Source organism: Gallus gallus, chromosome 15 (genome assembly GCF_016699485.2).
Source record: "Gallus gallus isolate bGalGal1 chromosome 15, bGalGal1.mat.broiler.GRCg7b, whole genome shotgun sequence".
NCBI lineage: Eukaryota > Metazoa > Chordata > Aves > Galliformes > Phasianidae > Gallus > Gallus gallus.
The window spans coordinates 467,910-490,171 of NC_052546.1; the positions used below are offsets into that span (position 1 = coordinate 467,910).

The following is a 22,262-nucleotide window of genomic DNA, read 5'->3' on the forward strand; positions in this document are numbered from 1 at the left end:
AAGGTACCCCAGGTATCTGAAAGTGTCTCCAGGATTCCCGGTCCCACTTCCCAGTTAACCCCTTCCGTCACTTCACCCACAGAGGCCTGAAGCGGAGTGTCTCGGCGGAGATGTTAAGAGTTACTTTGAAAACTGTGGAAAATGACCTCGGGAGCTTCCCATGGAAATGCTCTCGACAGCTGGCTGCTCTTTGATTTCAGTCCCAGCTCCTCATTCATACATGTGTAGAATGCCATGTTGCCGCTGGCTCGTCCAGCCCCTCTCTCATCAGCTCCAGGTGATGCCATGATGGCAGCAGGCTGTGCATTAAGATACCTCCGGAGCTGTCAAACTGCAAAGAGGAATGCAATTTCCAAATGCTCAGACGGGAGCAGTCGCAGCACCCTGTCACCGTGTAAAGCTCTCCGCTTTGTTCCCATTTCATCCTAGCAGCTACAGCTCTACTCCCACTGAGTGCCTGCAACAAGCAATAGGGAAATCCAGCAAACATGGACTCTGTGCCCGACTGCCGCTTTGCGGGACGTTGGTTTATCAGGAGGATCCCAGGAGGCTGAGTTACCCCAGCAGGGTCCCAGACCATTTTTCAGGCCCTTGCCCTAACGTGCAAGCCCATCCCAGTGCAGCGTGGGTGCTATACTGTCTCTGTCTCCCAGATGGCAACTCAGGGCTCCAAGTTTAACCGCTCCTGCAATATACGGCTTTTCATCCCATGCTCCAGTTATGAGCTGCTGGAGGTACTGAGGATTCGTCCAAGTGTGACCCCATCAGCTTCTTTGAAAATCAATAGGAAAATGCCGAGGAATGCAAAGGAAGCAGGAACAGTCAAAGTACAGACAAGTGATGTCCTGTAATGGCCATAATGATTCTGAAACACGCAGGGTCACAGACAATTAGGAACCTAATTCTCCTTTGAAAGAATCTGTCAAGTTACTTCCCTACCTCAAAAACAATTGCTGATTGATGTTATTTCTGAGCTAACAAACTCATTGAAGGTAGTCTGAATGGGAGGTGTATGGCCTTTGCTGTCCAGGTGGGGTTAGGTAATCACAGCTGGAGAGTAAAACTTGAGTAAAAGAGGTTTTCCTTGCCACAGTAATGGTCTTAATAGGTCCTGATTCACAGAGGTGCCAGCTCCTTCCTCTCTGCAGCGTCTCTAACCACTTGTGTTCTTTTTAAATTTATTTTATTTTTACTCCTAATCATAAAGAGTGAGGGGAATGCTGGTCTCCTGTAGGAGGGAGGGAAGGGGTTTTCTAAGACCCACGGGGGCTGAGCCGGCTCCTTCCCTGCCGCTGTGTGTGCCCACTGCTGGCTGCAGGGCTGCTGGAGCTCATGGCAAGGGAGCTGTGGCACGGGTCCAGAGCCACAGCAGCATCCAAACAGCGGACATGAAATATGGACTTCAGCACATGCATGGATGCTAGCTCAAAATGTATAACACCACTGACTCACAGCTCAAAGGCCAGGGCCACAACCAGTGAAATAGCAACCCCACAGCTCCAAGGCAAGGATTTGTTCTTAGAGCAGACGAAAGCCACAGGCAGAGCAAGGAAGGGGCTTTACCAGCCTCTTATCTAAAAAAATGCAGTGCTGATGAAGTAGGTTCTGAGAGCTTTCTGGCTATAAGATGTCTTCATTTTTTCTCAGGCTGCTTCTTCAGTTTTTTCACAGCTACTGCAACCTGGGCAAGGACCTGGATGTGAGGGGAGATTGGTGGTTTCTCCTGAACAAAGAGCAGTGCAGCTATGGTTCTTCGGGTCATTTTAACTTCAGAGGTGTGGGACAGAGAAAGGATGTAAGAAAAGCTAGAACATAAAAATGCAATTATGTTTTCAAGGTCCCGAATTCTGCCCCAGCCTGGATGGAGTGGGATGTAGAACTCAGGCAAAAATGAGCTTTTGGTTTGCTCCAAATGGGGTCAGCAGGCAGAGCTCTTGGTACTGAGCTCAGCTGAGTTCAACCCAACTCAAAGCAGAAATCCCAATTTCCAAACCCAATTATAAACAAAACCAAACCCCAAACAAACAGCTGAAATTTCTGCAAAGTGACAGCAAAGAATTTACCTCACCCCTCATTTACACAGCTCAGACACTTGGAAAGTAGAGACATGAGTAATTAGGTGTACAGCAAACTTTACAAGACTGCCTAAACCTGCCTGTATGGTTCTGAAATATAAAACACATATTTACTCACATCCAAATGTTGGTTCTGGCAAGGTATACTGGTATCTAAGATTTAATTGTTTGAAAAAGATCTTTAAAATTGCAAAGATATTTGACTGTAGCCAGAGCACATGTAAGTCTGTTCTGCCAGACCAGTGTTACGTTGTTAGCAGGGAGACATGCATTTCTCTGTGCTGAATGTAACAGCTGGGAATACGGTGAGCATATATGTGTGGGACATGGAGCAGAGATGTGAGTGACTGCAAGCAACCTCGCTCAACTGGGCATTTATCAGCCTGGGCTTGGAGCCAGGATAAGGGAGGGTGGGCAGTCGTAGTGGGTCCTCAGGGTGAGGAATGAGGAGCTGGTCACAGTGCAGAGCAGAGCAAAGCCAGTTTTTGTGGATGAAGCACAACCACAGTGGGGAAACCCTGTGCGGGAGTTTGGGAGGTAGCTCAGCTCTTGGAGAGCTTGCAAGTCAGCGCCCCTGTGACAGCGACCTCCCTGATGTGACACGCAGACAGCATTACCTCCTCTGGGAGGACAGGCTCTCCAGGGATGGGGAAGCACGCCGAGCCTGCTGATGGGAGATGATCTCGGATCATGTCTACACCAACGTGGTGAGAGTGCAACTTGTGCAGATCTTTCTGCTCAGATAGGCTCCCACATGGGCTGCACTTCCCTGATCTCAGCTCCTGGGTTGGAGATGGGGCCTTTGTGGCAACGTGACTGTGCTGCATCAGTTTGCAAATAACTGCATGAAGGCAGCTGAGATCTGCACTGAGATCTGCATCTCCTACAGCTGTACCCTCAGGTCTGCAGTGCAGTTACCCACATGCAGGGGATGTGGGGGTATGGATTTCAGATGGTCACCATCATGTCGCTTTTGTTTGTTTTTGCTTTGTTTTTGTTGTTGTTCTGTTTTGTTATTGCAGACTGCATTTGGAGAGGGATTATCCAACCTGGAGTGTGGTTTATTGTCAGTGCCCAAACTGGGCTGGGTAACACAGAGGCTGGTGCAAGACCAAACCTGAACACAGTGTGTGTGTTTAGTTTCTCTTGTTTCATCCCCGTGGCTCCATTCCCAATCACAGAGATCCCTTCCACATCCCTCCATCAATTTAAAGAAAGCCTTAAAGTGAGAAGAAATGCTTCAGATGATGAATGGGTACTTTCAGCTCCACAGTCTCTTTAATCTGACATGTTCCCCCACCATGTCAGTAGGCGAGCCTTTCTGCCTCGCCAGTACTGCATGAACTGGCAAACACACGTTGGATATTATGGGATTGAAGTCTGGATATTTTCTAACACAGAGCTTTGGTTATCTGTGAGCTTTTCCAATTCTCTTTGAATAAAATACTGCTGCCAAAGGGGAAAATCGGGTCAAGATCCCATGGTATGTTGTGTGTGTGTGTCCAGAAAGTAAGAATATCCTATTGCAGCCAGCATCCACCTTCTTCCTTATCCTTTCCCTTCTATTAATCTTTTTTTTTTTTTTTTTTAATTTCTTATAAGGAACACACAACTTTTGCTTCAACCCAAAGAACTTTGAGTGTTGTTATTTCTCTGTATGCAGTTGACTCTAATTTCTGCTTCCCATCTCTGAACTATCTGGAGACCAGACTCATGCTCAAGATTTCAGGCACATTTTTGTTCTTTAATGTTCAGGAACATTTTAGTTCTTTATTAGTTCCAAAAAAGAAGATAAACTGTTTTTTCATCACCTGCATTTTCATCATTTCTGATGCCTGTGGCATCCTTCCAGATGTGTTTCTGACTGCCTGATCCTCCTGTCGATACTTATTAATTTCATGACTGTTTCTTCAAGCGTGTTTGGAAACAAACAGGGCAGTTACCCTAAGGTCAGGAATGAGCTAAGAGAAGTGAAAATAGGAGTGACCGTGCTCTCCACCACAGTTGGTACTTCTGCAGCTTTTCCTATCTTGTCCTTAAAATGAGCTTTGCAAACAGATCTGTTGAACACCCCCGAAGAGAGGGGAGCCGCTGCCCGAGCCCGGGAGCTCCAGGCACCGAGGCGTTGTGACCGGTCGTTCAGAGATGCGGAGCCCAAGGCACGGGGCGAGCTCTGCTGATGCGGCACGGATGTCAGGACGAGGGCTTTCACTGCTTAAATAACCATCCCTCGAAACTACCCAGGAATAAACGGCGTCGGAAAACACAGAGCTGTACAGGCAGCGGCGAGGACAAGGCGGTCCCGGCCCGCGGATGTCTTCCAGGCTGTGTCCTGGCTGAGGTGGGCGCCGGCTCCGAGCCCCCCCGGGACCGGCCCAGGCCGAGCCGCCCCGACCCCGCGCCGCCACTGCTCCCTGGTGGGGAAGCGCTCCGTAGCGCGGAGATGGCCGCGGCGCAGCGCCCGGCTGCAGCACGGCAGGCCGAGCCCTCCCCCCACGTCCTTCCGCACTCCGAGCCTTTGCTGCCCGCTGGGCCGGCGTGCCAGCAGCCGCGCAGCACGAGGAGCGCTTCCCGATGGTTGTGGGAAACCCGTTCAGTCTGTGCCCGCTGCCTGTGGACCTGGCACGCTGGGTGCTGCTGAAGAGAACCTGTGTGTGTGGACATGCAGAGGGCGGCCGAGGAGCTGGAGTTTTTTTGGTGGTGGTAAACCTTCACCTGGACCTGTGCGGCTGAGAGCAGCAGTGGGGCAGCTGCTGCCCTGGACCTGCCGTGGTGGTGGCTGCAGACATGGAGCAGTGCAGCGGGGCAGAGGAAACGGGCACACGTGGCAGCACTGCACACCCTACACCTGTTCTGATCTGGGAATTGGCCCTTAATCAGCAACAACTTGTTAATGGGCGCGCAGGCCAGCTGTCCTCACTGCATCTTCGGGAAGAGGCAGACCTGCACCTCGCAGGGCACCCCGGCTGCCTGGGATGCGCCGTTTGCTGTCACGTTCTGCTGCCAGAACCGCTCGTGAGGTTGGGCAGCTCTCCGTGTCCCACTGAGCACAGAGCACAGAGCACGGAGCCTGCAGGACGGGACAGAATAACCGCTGCGTGGTGGAAAAGGACGGGAGATGGTGGGTTTTGTGGTGGGCTTGTCTAAAAAACCCTGACAATCCGTATGTGGCATCTCTGAAGGCTTTGTGTTAACTTGCGTACTGATTGTTCCAGATGTTCCCCAGATGTCAAAGGGAACCAGGCACTGAAGAACACATTTGTTTTAGCGACTCATAGCTTTGCTTTTGCCAAGAATGAAGACCCCTGGGTTTGCTTCTTTCCCTGGTAACTTGTATATCTAATAACGTCACTGATCTAACCGAAGGTGAATCCGTTCTTTCCATTCCGGACGCGTGGTGGTGCCGCACGTTCCGCTCCGGGCAGCCTCCCTCCCTGCGTGGTTCCCGCCAGTTCCCGAGAGAAGCGCTGCGGGCCGCGGGAGCCCCAGAGCCGCGCCGACTCTCCGGGATCGAGGCTGCGGCTCGTCGCCACTCCTCCACACCGGCAGGGGGCGCTGACGCAGCAGGGGGGACGGAAGATGCCGCAGTGCCCCTCGGCTTCCGGCGCCGTGCCCCGGAAGTGCAAGCGGGCGCTATGGCCGCTTTCTGAGGTGCGGTGCCGGGAGGTATTTCAGCTTGGCGGGGAGCTCTCGCGCGGCTGTTCTCAGGGTCCGTCCGACCCCAGGTTCAAGCTGTTCTCCGGGCCGCCTGCTGGAGCCGTTTCTCGCCGTGAAGCTGCGGGCTGCCCCGCGGAGCCGCGCGTTCTGGCTGAGTGTTCGTGTGCTGCGTGGTTGTTCGTCGCTGAGGCGGCTGCGCAGCACGCTCCTGTGTTTTCTCTCTCTCTCTCTCCAGGCTGAGAACAGGTTTTCACCCTTAAGCTGAGTGCTGTGGGCTCTGGGAAATCGAACCGCTGCACCGTCCGTCAGTTCGTGTCTTGGCAGCCCACAATGAGGACTGTGCTGATGGTCGCGGAGAAGCCTTCCCTGGCGCAGTCCATCGCCAAGATCCTTTCGAGGGGTAGGAATGTCCGAGGCTCGGTCTCATCCTATTTTGGCGGTGGCAGAGTGGAGGTGCTCTGGCAGGCACTGCCCTGCTGTGGAAATAGATGTCGTCTGCACGGAACCCTGCTGTATGAGGCAGTGCTTGAGATCCCTGCAGGAGAAGTGAAGTCAAGAGATATCCAGGTGGCATACTTGGTTGTCCTTGGGAGAGCAGGCACTGAAATGGTGGCTTAGAGCAGCAGCCCACTCATGAAATAACTGAGTGGTGCTTCATTTAGTTCATTCTGTTTATTCTGATGTGCTGATGTTTCTTCAACTCAAGAATAATGAAATGTTTTTGTTACCCCTGGGCAGCCTGAGCTAGTGCCTGCTTTAGTGGTTGGCACCCATGTCTGTGGTAGGGACATTGGAACAAGATAATCTTTGAGGTCCTTTCCAACCCAAGCTGTTCTGTGATTCTCTTTTGTATGGCTGTAGTGTGTGTGTTGGCACATACAGTGTGTACAGAAAATGCTTGTCAAGTAGCGAGTTGTTGTCTGGGGATTTCTGAAGCTATGGTAAACATTCTGTAAATGGTGTTGATAACAGAAAACCAAATGTATTTGCTTAAGGATCTCTTGGAGCTTGATGATCCCTGAGGTCTCTTCCAACGCAAGACCTTCTGTGATTCTGGTGGGGGAAGGTAAAGGAAATTCTGGATAGTTTCAACTGAGAACAAAATGTGACAGAAAAAGTTTAAAGCAATAATTGGAACAAAGCCTTGATTAAAGAGTTAGAATTTCATGATTAGGAATCATCCTAGTTGTCTGGCCAAGAGAAAAGGGAGTGTAACTACAAAAGAATAATGATTCTTTCACCAGTTGTTTTTTTATTACTTTTTAATTTGTATTTTGTTGGTAATTGTGGTCTTATTCTCACAGGAAACATGTCTTCTCGCAAGGGGCTGAATGGTGTGTGCTCTGTGCATGAGTACACAGGATCGTTTATAGGGCAGAGTGCCCATTTCAAGATGACATCTGTGTGTGGTCATGTCATGACTTTGGATTTCATAGGTATTTGTCTGTTTGTCAAGGACTTGATTATTTCCATGTATGATGTTTTCTTCAGGAAAAGCATTAAAGAGAGCTAGAGTGGGAGGGAGGATGACAATATCACTTGTGGTCATCAGTTTTTTAACTTTTGTTTTGTTTTCCCTGTCTGACTTGTGTGCAGCGTGTCTTTAGTACCTGAAGTATATTATGAGTCTTAGTTTTCCAACTATTAAAAATGTTTTGGTACTTTGGATGAAAAATAGTTACGGAATTCAGAGCCCAAAGGGATATTCTCTAAAGCACCGTAGTATGGTACTACAAAACAGGGATATGGTCAGGCTCATGTGCAATGAAACCTGTCACCAACTTGCTTTGAAGTGTTGAATCACTCATGTGAGTGCTCTGTTTCCTCTAATGCTAACTGCCTTACAAGTTTTGGGGACTAAATTCTAAGTTAGTTATACAGTGTTTTGAAGGAGTACAGTGTCATAGAATTGCTAAACAATTTTATGAAGTTATTTCTGAGAAAGGGAAATGAACAAATGCACTCATATGAGAAGGTGGTGATACAGGATGCTTCACAGCGTAATAGGGCTGAGACATAGCTGGCTGTGAGTAATGGTAAAACAGAGTGCAGTGTGCACCTCTTACGTGCGCTGTGAAAACAAGGAAAAATAGCTCCCTGCCCCTGGCCTGATAACTGATTGCAGGAACAGGAGGTTTTTTAATAGCTCACATTAACATTCTGAAAGGTGTGTAGTATGTCTTTTTAAATTCTGTCTGCCGTGTCTCAGAATTATAGCTGCAGTTTACACAGAGAGCTAAGAGGTCACTTGAGATCCAGTAAAGCAAGATGCATTAGGACAGAAAGCTTTCCAAGACAAAGTTTGAAAGCCAAAGTAATGTTCTGGGGTTTTTAATGTTTATTTACAGCTCTACTTTAATGCACTTCTGCTTTTCAGGAAAATATAACAGCTGGGACAAGGTGGATCCAGCAGAACTTTTTAGCAAAGCTCCCACAGAAAAGAAAGAAGCTAATCCCAAACTGACCATGGTGAAGTTTTTACAGGTATTCTTTCTTATGAAATGTATTTGAGATTTGTGTCAAAGCAAACAATCCGTACGTGTATTGGATATGTGTTTGGCTTCTAACAGCACACGGAAGGTCTAGCCTGTAAATGGCTCCTTCAAAATGACTCTGTTAGTCTTTTCTCACATGCACCTCTCTGGGAGGAAAGCAATAATTTGGATTCTTTTTCAAAATAATACTCTTTCTGGAAAGAAGGTGTTTGGTGTAAGACTGACTTCTGTTGGATAAGTTTAGACTTCCTGGCATTTTTATGAGCTAGAAAAGTGGTTCTTGATTTTTTTTGTTTGTTTGATTTAATGATGTGAGAAACAAGACAGAGGAAGGGGAAGGGCCTGGGCCCAAGGTCATGCATGCAGTGTGGGGCAGGAGTTCAGGAGCCTTCCACTATTGTAGAGCCATCCATGCTGATATATGTATTTTTTTCAGATCCTGCAGAAAGGATGTAGGCATTTTGGTTCCATGAAGCACAGCTTTCTTCTCTCATAAACCATTCTACAATTACATGCTGTTTTCTTATTACTTTTGCTTTCTTCTTCCAACTCTTTGCACCAAATAAATTGTGTCAATCTTTAGAGCTTTAAAACAGAAACAAAAACTATATGGTTATATTGAAGAGATGTTTTTTTTTGAATTGCTGGTAACTGTGCTAATTTCTCTTACAGGTGGAGGGAAGAGGCTGTGACAGCATAGTCTTGTGGTTGGATTGTGATAAGGAGGGAGAAAACATCTGTTTTGAGGTAAGATTTCTAAGATTTCTAATACCATAATGTATTAATTTGTAGCATGTGGTACTGTCAGTATGTTGTTCTTTGGATAAATGGTAAAATTCAAACTAAGTTGAATAAAAAATTTAAATGCATGGAGAATGCTGGTGGAAAAGCTCATGTTTTTGAACTCATAAGATGTCAGTCAAAGAGTGTAATTGATTTTGTTGGCGTCGCACATCAGAGATGAATATTAAGATCTCTTAAATGCTGAAACGTAGCAGTGCTTTCTGTCAGAATCAGTGTGTTTCACAACTGGTGGAGTTATTTTGCCGTCCTTATAAAATTAATTTCTATTAGCCTAGCCTAGATGAGACACTTCTGAGCACAGAGGCTGCTTGTAAATGTCAGCTTACAGCAGGAGTTTGGACTCTGCACGTTAAAGAAACAGAACTAAAACTTTGTGGTGTACAAAGACTTTCTTTTTAAATCCTCTTCCCAGAAGTCTACAGAAAAACTATTTTATTCTCTCTTGTTGTATCAAGTATTTAAGTTCTTTAAATACCACCATTTTGTAACTGTGCCCTGGCAACCTAGGTAGAAACTGATGCATATTCATCAGATATTCACAGTACTGCAGTACAGTGGTGAAACTCTTTGCTCTGAGCTAAGAATAGTGTTTCACTTTCAGCAGTTGCTGTTTGATATATAAATCTTTCAATCTTTTCTAATTCTTAATATGCTTCTGAGTGTATGGAAGACAAATACTGTTCTTATCAGTTAATGTACTGGCAGGGCGTCTTACTGAATGAAGAAAACAGTTACACGTTAGCAGATGTTTTGTGGGGAAGGTTTGGTTTGTTTTTTTTCCTTCAGAGAAAAGAACTGACTTAAGCCCTCAGCTTTCAGTTACTTATAAAATCTGCTTCTGATCCTCGTTAGGTTCTTGATGCAGTTCTTCCTGTTATGAACAAGTCTCCTAGCACCGAAAGGATGATTTATAGAGCTAAATTCAGTTCTATTACTGACACAGACATCTGCAATGCCATGAATCATTTGGGAGAACCCAATCTCAACGAAGCCCTTTCAGTGGATGCCCGCCAGGAGCTGGATCTCAGAATTGGCTGTGCATTTACAAGGTGACAGCATAGATTGTAGATGGTTTTATGAAAGGTTCAAGAATACTGCTTTATCCACAAAATGTGCCTTAGAGCTGTAGTGGCTAATCCTACTGAGTACCAAAGTGAAGTGAAAAAATGTGTTATGGCTTTAACTGAGCTAGAGAAAATGATGTGAGGAGATATGGTATATTCTTGTTTTATGTCTTCCTCTCACATTTCCTTGGGAATAAGCAGAATTCTAGGAAACAAAGTAATTCTAACTTCTTTAGCTTTAAGACTTGATGTCCTGAAAATACCTTTTTTTTTTTTTTTAATATACACCTGAGTTCCTGAAAGTTGCTGCTTTTCATGGGAATGAGGGTATTAATGTTCTTGTTGCTATATTTTATCTTTTCCTTAAGATTTCAGACTAAGTATTTTCAGGGGAAATATGGAAATTTAGACAGCTCCCTCATCTCCTTTGGGCCATGTCAAACACCAACACTTGGATTCTGTGTTGAAAGGCACGACAAAATCCAGTCATTCAAGCCTGAGACTTACTGGGTGCTGCAAGCTAAAGTAAGCTTTGTGTTACTTGTTTGATTAAAACGTGTTTTCCTTCTTATATACAAAGAAATGCAATTGATATTTTCATTTTGTCCATTCATAAATTTGTAGCTGCTGACAAGAATTCACAATGCCTGCAACTTACTTGTGTATTTTCATTCCATTTGCATGCGTGTCACCACTCTCTCTAGAACAGATTTGAGGATGTCAGTTCTGTGTTCAAGTTTTTATTCTATGCTGCTTCTAAGAATTCTTCAGTGCTAACCATCTAAGCTTAGACTCAGCCAGAAAGACTACTTAAAATGGCTTGTTATTGTTCTCTGGGGTCCTTGGACCAACTGTGCTGTTAATTTGAATCCAAGAATTAATTTGTCTGCCAGCAAGCATTGGCATTGCTGAGTATTGGAATTCTAAAGCAAATAAAATGTTCATTGTGTTGATGTTGAGTCCTCTGCATGCTTTGGCAGCTTATGGCAGTTTTATAGCCTTGCTGCTGTCCAAGCTTGGAAAGTACCCCAACATGGTTTTACTGTTTGTGATGACAAGGATTGTGTAAATAAGTAGGAGATAGATGGTAAAATGTTGCCATTTTTGGATTTTAAAATTTAAAAAGGAAAAAATGGTGAAATCCAGTATCTACTCTTATCTGTTTTCCCATATATCTCATTTATGTGCGTCATGCTAGGAAGTATTTGGTGCCTGTTTTCAGGATGTTTCATGCGCACACATTGATTAGTTCATATTTATTTTTGCAGGTGGGACTTGGAGTGTGGGTTACGTACACTTTGTTTTTAATGCAAAGAATTAATTTTGCTAAGTCAAAATGATGAACTTTGAATTTCTGCTCATTTTTTGCCTTTATTATTCCAAGTATTAAAAATAAGCAATAGTATTTCAGTTAACTGCAAGAATAATTCCAGTCATTCTCCTGGCCCCAGAACTCAAATTGCTCTCTTTCTCAAAAGCCACTGGAAAACGAGTACAGCTGCATGCTTGGAGCACCTGTAGAACATCTATCATTAGGGTTTACTTACTGGATTATTGTTGGAAAAGTGCATTCTGCGCTTTTAGTAATAGTGTTGGTGGGAATTAATTTGTTGTTGTTTGTTTTTGATCCACTAGGTGAACCCTGAAAAAGAAAGCTCTCTCACTTTGGATTGGGATAGAGTGCGGGTATTTGATCGTGAGATTGCTCAGATGTTCCTAAATATAACAAAGATGGCAAAAGAAGCAAAGGTAGAAGTATTTACCACGTGTTGCTAGAGCATATTTCACGTAAAGGAAACACTGCTAAATAGTTCATCTACTATATATTGGGTTTTTTTTTTTTTTGCATCTTCTTTTGGTGAAGAATGCTATGAAATATAATCTGTATCTTTTTTTATTCCATTCAACTTTGTATAGATGATAAGTAAAAGGCAAAAGGTCCTTGATTGTAGTTTGTGTTACACTGTTACAGTCGTCATCTCAACAGAAGCCCATTTGTAATATTGACTTTGGAAAAGGTCATCATTCATGATAGGAATTAGCAATCTTCATTGCTGAACTTGCTGAGAAACACAGTTCAGAACTCTCCAAGCAGACCTCTTATTTCCCACAGGACACTGCATAGATCGGAATTCATTTACTTGTATAACAACATTCCTGCAGTTAAATTTCTAATTGTGTACGATACAGTCTTTATAGCCAGCTAACTTGTAATTCTGTTCTGTTCAATACGTGTTTGACAGTGTGTTGGGATTTGAGTGTTTACAGCTACCAACATTCAGAGGCTGCGTGAAGTTTTTAAAAATCTAGATCCTTATGTTTAGGACCATTACTTGGATTGAGCACTACACCCTTGTAGCGCTGACGTTTGTGCTGCTGAGCCAAATGGGAAGTGAAGATAGCAATAAGCTGCTTTCTTGCATATCCAGTGGTAGGTCTGATCTTGTCCATAGTACGAGGGGACCCTAGGGCTATACCTTTGGCATTTGGTAAAACTGTCTGCAGTCAGATTTCTGCCAGATTTGATGGTTACTGTTCTAAGGAAAGAAGTCAAAACACAGATATGACAAAGAAGGTAATGTTAGTTATACCACGTGGTTTTAGTCATAATGGAAATTACACATTTATCAGTTACCGTACTTCAAAACTTTTACTGGAAAAATGCTATTTTCTAGGTAGAATCTGTGAGTAAAAAAGAGAAGGTGAAGCAGAGACCACTGGCTCTGAACACAGTAGAAATGCTACGAGTGGCCAGTGCTGCTTTAGGTACGTGTAAAAGTTTAGATTTTCACACTGGTTTAGAGCAAAATACTTTGGATTCTCAGCTGATATAATCAAGCCCATATCTAATATATTTTGATAAGTCTCCTCTCCCTACAGTGTATCACTTTTGGGAAACAAGTTTAGAAAGTATGTCAAAAGTGCTGGGTCAGATCAAGGTGGCAAAAATCTTACAGAAAGGACAAGCTGTAATTTGTAATTAATTTAAATGTTTTGATAAGGTGTACTTTAAGACTTAACAACCAAAGCCACCTACAGATTGCTGTGTGATTTTTGTTCTCTCCTGTGCTATCCCAGGAATGGGTCCGCAACATGCCATGCAAATAGCAGAGCGTCTTTATACGCAGGGTTATATTAGCTACCCTCGAACAGAAACTACCCATTATCCAGAAAACTTTGACTTGAAAGGGTGCCTGAGACAACAAGCTAATAATCCTTACTGGGCGGAAACGGTGAGTACATAAAGCAAAAGCCATACTGTTCTATAGATGGTTCTCTAGTCTGTGTTTTACAACACCTTACCTGGTATGTTTTGATCTGTAGGTCTCTGCAAACAACAAATAGCTGTAATTGCTTTTACTTATAGATATTGTAGTTATGGATTTGATCTCAAAAAAACTTTTAACCTGATAGTAGAGACCTGCTATCCACTTCAGCCTGTTTTCTCTCTTTTCCTTCACCCAGGTGAAAGCATTGCTATCAGAAGGCATCAATCGTCCAAGGAAAGGCCATGATGCAGGGGACCATCCTCCCATCACTCCAATGAAAGCTGCAACAGAAGTAGAATTGGGTATAGACAAATTGGATAGCGTTAGAACTCTGAGGAAATCAGTTCCTGGAGGTTTAGGAGCTATATTAAAGGCTCTAGGTTTTAACGTAAAATCTGAATTGCAAGAACTGAAGAGGGAGCAGACTTTATCTAAGTTAAATTTCTAATAACAGTGAAGATCAGAACTTCAGGAGTTCAAATCAGAGAGTTCAATACAGACAGATCAGAGATTTGTCCTGTAATTGCTTCAGAGTACTGAAATTTTATTGTAGATTTCTGCTTGAAGTTCAGACTTAAACTGATTTTTTTTCTCTATGGTTTGTGTTCCTTATGTTAAAATATAAGATTTGACTCTGTTTTGACCTGTTTAAGGGAGATTTAAAAATTATAAGAAAGTATAGCGAATGTGTTGTGTTGTTTATTAGGAATAACTAAGATTGTTGTAGAAAACTGGTAAATTCTGACTTTCAGCCATCAGTGAAATCATCTCTGATACAGAAGTATGTTAAGACTTTGAGTAACAATATAGCTTACTGAATGGCTATGTAAAACTTCTTTATATGCAGTAGTATGACACATGCAAAGCACAAGACTGGTACTTAGAAGCTTAATTTCTGTTTATGGCAGTGTAACCTCTCTACTATTTGATTTCCTAGCTTTATATTGTGATTAAGGAAACTGCATGTAGCTCTTGTCTATGCTACGCTAGTTTGTCAGGCAATTTGGTTAATAACATTTTTAAAAAACAAGCAAACAAGTAGAAGTTAATGTTGCACAGGATTCTAATACATATGATTTTATGGGTAGGAAGTTTTAAAGGGGAAGCTGGATGGACTTTTGAATCTTATTTTCTCTTAGGTACCAGTTTTCCCTGTGGTTTCTGTGGAAATCTGATATCTTTTAGTGCAAATGTTACATAGTGCTGCAGGACTTGATTTGTGGGAGTAAGATATTGTTTATCCTCAGGTGGAGATAGCTGGCGACTGTATGAGTACATAACTCGGCATTTCATTGCCACTGTGAGCGCTGACTGCAAGTACCTACAAACCAACATTTCTTTCAGTATTGGCCCTGAACGTTTTAACTGTGTTGGAAAAGTGGTAACTTCACCAGGTAAGACTAACCAGGGAGTAAGTAGTTAGCTACACTTTATTATTTTACCCATTCATGCATTGAATAGATATGAGTGAGGTTTTGGAGGCAAGTAGAAGTTAAGACTCTTTTTTTCCTGGAGCTTAAGATCACAAAGACTGAATCTTTGTCTTCATTTCTTTATTTCTGTAACCCTAGAAAAGGATGTACTTCTCATATAGTAGTCTCAAAGTTTTAATGCCACACTTACCAGTGTAAAGACGAGCCTTTTTTTCAGACTGCAAATGCCTTTTGTGGTTTATATGATACAAGGACTGTTTTTTTTATTTTAAATTTTTTCCTTGAGCTTCAGGAAAAAGACTGTAGTACCTCAATGAAACGTTCACAGCAAACTGTCCCAATTGTCTGTTACATTTATACAACTTAATATTTGCATTTTCTTTTAAAGAGACTCTTCCCATCCATTTGGTAATACTTCTGGCACTGTGCTTTCATTTGAGGAAAGCCTTGTTTTTATTTTTTTATTTTGTTTTATTTTTTGCAGTTTTGTTTTCCTCTCTGTATATCAGCTGGACTCAATTTATCCACAGAACAGTTTTGGTGCAGTGAGAGATCCCATCACTTGATACAGTATTTCAAATATTGTCTGCAGGGAATGGCAAACAGCCTCTCAACTTTGATGTGCATTGTGCATTTAACATGTAGCCCATGTTAAAATTAGAAATATGTGTATTGGCCTTTTGAAAGCTGTGAAGATAAGCTCTTATTATTTTGTTTACCTCCAGGGTTCACAGAAATTATGCCTTGGCACAGCATCGCATTAGAAGAGAGCCTTCCCTCCTGTGAGAAAGGAGATCTCTTTCCAGTTGGGGAAATAAAATTGCTGGAAATGCAAACCAGTCCTCCTGACTACCTGACAGAAGCAGAACTGATCACACTGATGGAAAAGCATGGCATTGGTAGGAACTTGCTTAACATACATTATCCTCTAATATACCTACTAAGAGGGCAAAGGGTCTGAATTGCTCCTCTGAACTTTCTCTGTTGGTAATGACCTTTCAGTATTTATTTGAGTAAGTCCAGTCATGGTCTCTTTCCCATCAAACCACAATGCCTGTAGCACCTCTTAGTGGATGGTAGATTCTGCTTTCCCCATATTCCGTTCATCTTATCCTTATGCCTAGTTTCTGACCAAAGCGAAATCTTTTCCTGTTCTCTCCTTGACACTTCTGTGTCATAAAGAAGTATTGTGTGAAAGAACGCACCTCCAGTTGGTAGGAATGTTTTCCCGTCTTTACAGCTTGCTTCAGTTTTGCTGGCTTCAGTAGTCCTCAAATATTTTAGTGTATAATTTATCACAATATTATTTTTCATTTTCAATCTGACTTGCTTCCTTCGATACATTTTCATAAACATGTCCAGTCCAAACAAACATAGTATTTTTTTCCACTGTATTTTTCCAGAATAAGTGACTGTGAGAATAGCTGCCTTCCCATCACTAATTCCTTGAAAGAGATGAAAGGATTAAGGTTAAAACATGTGTTTCTGACTTCTCAGACCTGCAAAGGAACATATATGTTACTAGATAGAGATATTATCCACTGGAAACTGGGTATTAGCAAAAAGGTATCGGTACTTTAAGCTGTCTCAGAAGTGCTGTAATATGACATAAAACCAGAGAAGTCAGAAGTTAGTAATTCAGTGAGAACTTTGATGGATTATATTGTCTTCCTTTGTGTGGCAGGAACTGATGCAAGTATTCCAGTTCACATCAACAACATTTGCCAGCGAAACTATGTCACAGTGGAGAGCGGCCGAAGACTAAAGCCTACAAACCTTGGAATTGTTCTGGTTCATGGTTATTACAAAATAGGTCAGTTAAATGCTCTCCTCCAACTTCATCCTCTTACCTTTTGTCCCCTTCAGTAAGTCAGGGGCTTTTGTCATCGTATAAGTAATGTATCTTTTCAGACGAACAGCTAGGAAAGTATTACTAATTCTAAAATCTGTAAAAATTTATATTTTTGGTATCAGTTTATATATGGACAGTTGCTTACCTCTGTTTCTGGTCTTCTGTTACTGCTTCTCTGTTGCTACTGTCTCTGTTTTTTCTGGTAGATGCAGAATTAGTTCTTCCTACAATTCGCAGTGCTGTGGAGAAGCAGCTCAACTTAATAGCTCTGGGTAAAGCAAATTACCACCAGGTCCTGGAGCATACCCTTGACATCTTCAAAAGGAAATTTCATTATTTTGTGGATTCTATTGCAGGTAAAACTTGTTGTACCTGTGAAATTCCCTACAACTACTTAATTGTTGTGAAGACATTACTATGAAGTACTTACAGATGGGATTGCTTTTAGGGGTTTAGGCTCACTGAAAGTTGTGCCAGGCCTGTTGCTTTCCAAAGGAAATAAATTTGATCATGTCTCCAAAATTCCACTTAAAATTTATTTTGTGTCTGTGTAGTGGTGAGTGTTGAAAAGCTTCAAACAAGCTGAAGTACTTACCCTGCTGTGTTTGTGGAAGCTTATTGCAAAATAATAATAATACAAAAAATTATCCTGAACAGGGAAGTGTATTGTGAGTAAAATACTTTAATTCCCACTGCTTTTTCGCTGGTCCTGTAAATAGTGCTGTGGAAGGTTTCCTCCTATGGGTAAGAATTCTAACACAGATGGAATTCCTTTTTCTCCAGGTATGGATGAGCTGATGGAAGTGTCATTTTCACCCTTAGCTGCCACGGGTAAACCTCTTTCCCGCTGTGGCAAATGCCATCGTTTTATGAAGTATATTCAGGTAAGTTCATATCGTGTTTGGATTTTATATTTCACTTGCTGGGGAGTAGTGATTAGAAACCCTCCTGCCATTACTGAATGTGGATTCAAATATTGTTATCAAGAAAGCACTTTATGGGGAGGAGGGGAAAGGGCAAAGCCTGATGCAGTTTCTCCATGCAGGACAAATCAGAGTGGTCACAGCTGGATTTCCTGCAAGTTTTGAACCCTACTCACAATACAGATGTTTTGAAGATTTGCATTCTCTTTCCAGGCCAAACCAAGTCGTCTGCACTGCTCTCACTGTGATGATACCTACAGTCTCCCACAGAATGGTACAATTAAACTCTACAAAGAGTTACGTTGCCCCCTTGATGACTTTGAGCTGGTGCTGTGGTCATCTGGATCCAGAGGAAAGAGCTACCCACTCTGTCCATACTGTTACAACCATCCTCCCTTCAGGGACATGAAAAAAGGTAAAATAAATGAAATGCAGGGGGTTTAGCTCAAATGTTACTTATCTTTGTGAAAGTTCCCTGTGTATTTTCTTGAACGTGAGAGAGGCTGCTGTTACTGCATTTGCTGTAAGACAGAAGAGAGAGGCAGGTGGGGTTTGAACTATTGTTCTTACTTCGGTGTTCCTGGAGTTTAGTGAAAGCTGCTTTTGTTGAACTAGCAGCATTTTGGGCATGAATTCACATATTGCAAGATTAGCCATTTTTTGAATCCATCTTTTTCTAAGAAGGCTGATGTAGAGCATCTGGAGAAACACTTTGCTGTTGGTCACACAGCCGTGTCTTAGAATAAACCACAACAGATTTTATGAAGAAAATACAATATTAACTGATCTATATGCACAGAAGGTGACCTTTCTAACATTTAATCTGTGGGTGAGACTATAGATTAAGGATAGGCCTGAGAGGGGGAGAACTGTATTTTGATACAAGGATATAGATGATGTGTCAGAAATTATTGAAGGATATAAGAAGGGGTAAAAATCACAGTTAGGACAGTAACTGTGAGATCGAAAGCTATTTCAGGTAATGTTTAGAGGCTTTGAATAAGCGGCAGGAGCTTTCTGGCATTTTTTTTTTTTATTACTGTCTTCTAATTAAAAATGTCTTACACTAACAGCATACAGTGTAAATGTAAATAGCAATTAGGAGTCATAAATTTAATTGAAAATGTATGTTTTTTCAACACTTAATATATCCAAGCTCTCTGTACAATGCTCAGTGGCATTGCGTAGGAGCCATTGTACAGTTGAGAGCAAGGGGTTATTCTGAAGATAAGACAGGTCCCCTCTTGGAGTTATGTTCCACTGTGCAGTGGTTTAGAAAATCTGTGAGGGTCTAAGCTGTCTTTCAATTCTGTGTCTCACTTTCTGCAAACTGAGCAGTGGTAGTACAGAGGATTCCTCAATGGTGTAGTTTCACTCTTCTTCCACCAGGAATGGGCTGTAATGAATGCACCCACCCCACGTGCCAGCATTCTCTTAGCATGCTCGGAATTGGGCAGTGCGTTGAATGTGAGAATGGAGTTCTGGTGCTAGACTCAACGTCAGGTCCCAAGTGGAAGATGGCCTGCAACAAATGCAATGTGATTGTGCACTTCTTTGAGAACGCCCACAAGGTCCGAGTGTCGCCAGAGACCTGCGAGCTGTGTGACGCCGCTCTTGTGGACGTAGATTTCAACAAAGCCAAATCTCCTCTACCTGGTGATGAGACCCAGCATTCGGGCTGTGTGTTCTGTGACCCTGTGTTTCAAGACCTGGTGGAGCTGAAACATGCAGCCATGAGGCACCCCATGCACCGCGGCGGACAAGGAAAAAGGCAAGGTCGAGGAAGGGGAAAAGGGCGGAGGCCTGGAGGAAGACCCAACCCAAAGAAACCCAAGGACAAAATGGCAGCTCTGGCTGCTTACTTTGTATAACGGTCACACAATGCAAAAAAGAAAAAAAGAAATAAACTTCTTATAAAAATGTTTCTGTTGCTGTCATTGTTTCTAATGCTGGGGTGAGCACTGCATTGGTATGTGTCGTGTCTGTGGTTCTTAGTGGGGAAAAAGAGGAGTAGCAGTTGTTCTCTGCGGGAAGTTGGTGTCAGATGCACACAGAGCATCCACGTACAGATTTTAGACTCGATGGTTATGGAGAAGGAAGGAAGGAAGTGCTGTGGAAGGATGCAGCACGGATGAGAATGGGGCAGTGTCTGTTTGGGGCTGGTGATGCTGCAGGGTTGACCTCAGCCTGTAGCCACAGCTTCATCTCTGAATCATTCAACTTTTAACAACGAAATTTAAAAGCATTAACTGCGCTTATTTTTCTTTTCAGAGCTCTGCGGCGATTCACATAAGTGGGAGGTACGCTGTGCGAGCTGGCTTTGTCGGTAGGAGGGGGAAGGATGGAGAGCCGGCGCTGACAGAGGTGTGCGAGGAGGGGAACGTGAGCTGGTGCTTCTGCCTTGTTCCTTGCCTGTTCCTTCTCTCTGCAAACATTCCGTTCTAACCGGGTACCGCCAAAAACTTTTACTGCAAGGGAGAGTAGCCCCATGGCTGCGTCGGTATCTGAAGTAAAAAGGTATTCCTGGTTCCTTCTGTTGGGAGGACAGGACGTTACCTGCGCGTACCGAGCTGAACGGCAGCCTCCGGTCAGCATCCCCGCTCTCACGGCCCCGGGGGGAGGAGCGCCCGCCCCGTCCGGCCACGTGCCCGCCCGGCCCCGCCCCGCCCCGCGGTCCGCCCCGCCCCGCGCTCCGCTTAAAGGAGCCGTCCGGGCACCGCTGTCCTCTCACGGCCCCCCCCCCCCCCCCCTCGGCGCCCGCGGCAGTCAGCGCGCTGATGGCGCTGGAAGCGGAGGCGGCCGGGGCTCCCCTCGGCTCCTTCCTCAGGGACTTCCCGTCCGCGCTCGGCCCGGGGGAGCCACTGCCGTGGAGCTCGGCGGGGAGCGGCGCCGTGAGCGAGGCCGAGGCGCCGGGCGCGCTGGCCGAGTTGGCGAGGAACCTCCTGGGCGGCAGGTGAGCGCCGGGCGGGGCGGGCGGGGCTTCTCCTCAGAGGCCCTGAGGGAGCGCGGCTGCTTCCCGCGCACCGGGCCTCGGCCCGACCTCGCAGAGCAGGTGCAGTGCCGGGGCTCGGCCGGGCGAGGCCTCGCGGAGCGGTTCCCGTCGCTTGAGAGGTGCGGGGTGGGCTGGGGCGTGCGGGCAGCGCGGGCCGAGCGGTGCGGTGCGGCGCGGCGCGGCCTGAGTGCGTCCGGGTTAGCGGGTCTGAGGAGAGGAGGGGCCGACTGTTTTCTGTGCCTGGTTTCGGCTGCGTGAGTTATGAACGCTGAACGCGTTTGTCGTTGTTGGAGGCGTGTGGGGGGGTTTGATGTGCTTAGAGGGCCTCACGGGTTGTGATGGCTTCTGTGTGCGCCCGTGCTCCCAGGCACAGCACCACACCTGAGGGCGACAAATGCATTAAAACCAAATCTTCTTACTTTTTTTAAGACGAAAATGGTCGCTGTGTTCCTCAGTTGTGTTGTGACCGAACTGCTCTCGCACAAGGCGCAGCAGCGGCACTTTGCACTGAGCCCGTCTGAGCCGCGCGGAGCTGCCGGCCCTGAGCACCTCGCAGCAGCCCGCTGTGCCCAGCTCAGCTCCTATGAGATCAGTTCGGAGCTGTAGAAATGCAGGGTGGATTCTTTAAACTGTAGCGATGGTTAAAGTGGTGTTTCTGAGTTACTCGCCTGTGTTAACAAGCAAGAACAGAGAGAGTGCTGCTTTTGCAATACTTTCTCCTCACCTGTCACTGTTGTGTTTACAGAGCGCAGCCTGCCCTGTCAGAGTTGCATTGCTCACATACCTGCCCTGCAGCACTGAGCAGGCAGCCTGCTTTGTGGGGCTCCAGGAGCTGGCAGCGAAAGTGTAAGCAAAGGAAGAGGTAGCTAAAGAAAGCAAAACGGAGTGAAAATGTAAAGATTGGCTTATTTGTGCTTCTTTTCACAAAAGGGACTTGGAAAACAGAAATACTAAGAGTAGCATTCTTATGTGACTCTGACCGTAATATTGCGGTTACTGACTGAGCTGAAGGCTCGAATTTTCAGTCAGGCCAGAGGAGCCCACCTTTTCCTTGCAGCACAATGGCTCCAGGCCCCATACCAGTTGGAAGACTGTGGAGCACGTTGCTAGTCTTGGCTGGGCTGTCCTGCCACACCTATGTTGTTGTATCCCTAAGGCTGCACGCTTTGCTTGCATGGAAGGAGCTGGATGTCTGGAGCTGACCCTCTTGCGTGTCTTTGCTAATCTAAAATGAATTATTTTAACTATCTTCTGCAAATGTAGCTAGCACTCTGAGACAGGCAACGCTTTTGCTTCCTTACCAGGGTTAGAGTCTTATCTAATGAATCTTTGCGGATACTTCTACTTTGGATAATTTAAATCAAGGGAACTGCCTACTTTGTATATCATTAAATACTTACCTAGAACTCTTAAGACTTGGGCAAAAAATCCTCTTGTTTTGCAGCATTTTTACTAATACCCTTCTGGCTAAGAGCATGGCTTACCACAGTCTGTGAAAATGGATCGATGTGGATGAGAAGTCCATTAATTATTTCCAAACTTTTAGAAATTAACCTGGAATTTTACTTCCCTGTACTGAAACAGAACACAAGATGAAATCTTAGTGCTAATACAGGAATGTTTCCTTTGCCTTGATGGAAGCTGAGGACCATCCTGTGACACAGCGAAAGAACAATGTGGGTTTCCAGCAGGCTTCCT

The 22,262-nt window shown here is 44.5% G+C and overlaps 2 protein-coding genes across 8 annotated transcripts in view; both read left to right on the plus strand.

Moving 5' to 3' along the window:
• The first annotated feature begins 5,686 nt into the window (after window positions 1–5,686).
• Window positions 5,687–19,496, plus strand: TOP3B (topoisomerase (DNA) III beta). Of its 4 annotated transcripts, none has more exons than XM_015275233.4 (18): window positions 5,687–5,889; window positions 5,968–6,132; window positions 7,037–7,168; window positions 8,110–8,216; window positions 8,900–8,974; window positions 9,884–10,080; window positions 10,464–10,620; window positions 11,731–11,844; window positions 12,771–12,861; window positions 13,174–13,328; window positions 13,561–13,666; window positions 14,612–14,758; window positions 15,523–15,696; window positions 16,482–16,610; window positions 16,856–17,005; window positions 17,433–17,533; window positions 17,786–17,987; window positions 18,962–19,496. In XM_015275233.4, exons 2-18 carry the CDS (start codon window positions 6,063–6,065, stop codon window positions 19,441–19,443), a joined length of 2,589 nt encoding a protein of 862 aa, XP_015130719.1. In that variant the 5' UTR covers window positions 5,687–5,889; window positions 5,968–6,062; the 3' UTR covers window positions 19,444–19,496.
• An 828-nt stretch (window positions 19,497–20,324) lies between these two features.
• The window catches only part of PPM1F (protein phosphatase, Mg2+/Mn2+ dependent 1F), a 31,830-nt gene continuing 29,892 nt past the window's right edge, over window positions 20,325–22,262 (plus strand). For all 4 annotated transcript variants that reach the window (XR_003077797.3, XR_005840110.2, XM_415067.8 and 1 more), the window contains exon 1: window positions 20,325–20,525. Coding sequence is in view for 2 of the 4 variants with exons in the window: in XM_415067.8 (XP_415067.5) it covers window positions 20,350–20,525 (176 nt within the window). In the remaining 2 variants the exon portion in view is untranslated. The remainder of the gene's footprint in view (window positions 20,526–22,262) is intronic.

What these genes read in the sequence shown, in the direction of transcription:
- TOP3B (XM_015275233.4), top strand. Translation starts at nt 6,063, where the DNA reads ATGAGGACTGTGCTGATGGTCGCGGAGAAGCCTTCCCTGGCGCAGTCC. An exon ending in ATTGGCTGTGCATTTACAAG is followed by an intron (nt 10,081 to 10,463) that starts GTGACAGCATAG and finishes CTTTTCCTTAAG; the next exon opens with ATTTCAGACTAAGTATTTTC. An exon ending in AAAAGTGGTAACTTCACCAG is followed by an intron (nt 14,759 to 15,522) that starts GTAAGACTAACC and finishes GTTTACCTCCAG; the next exon opens with GGTTCACAGAAATTATGCCT.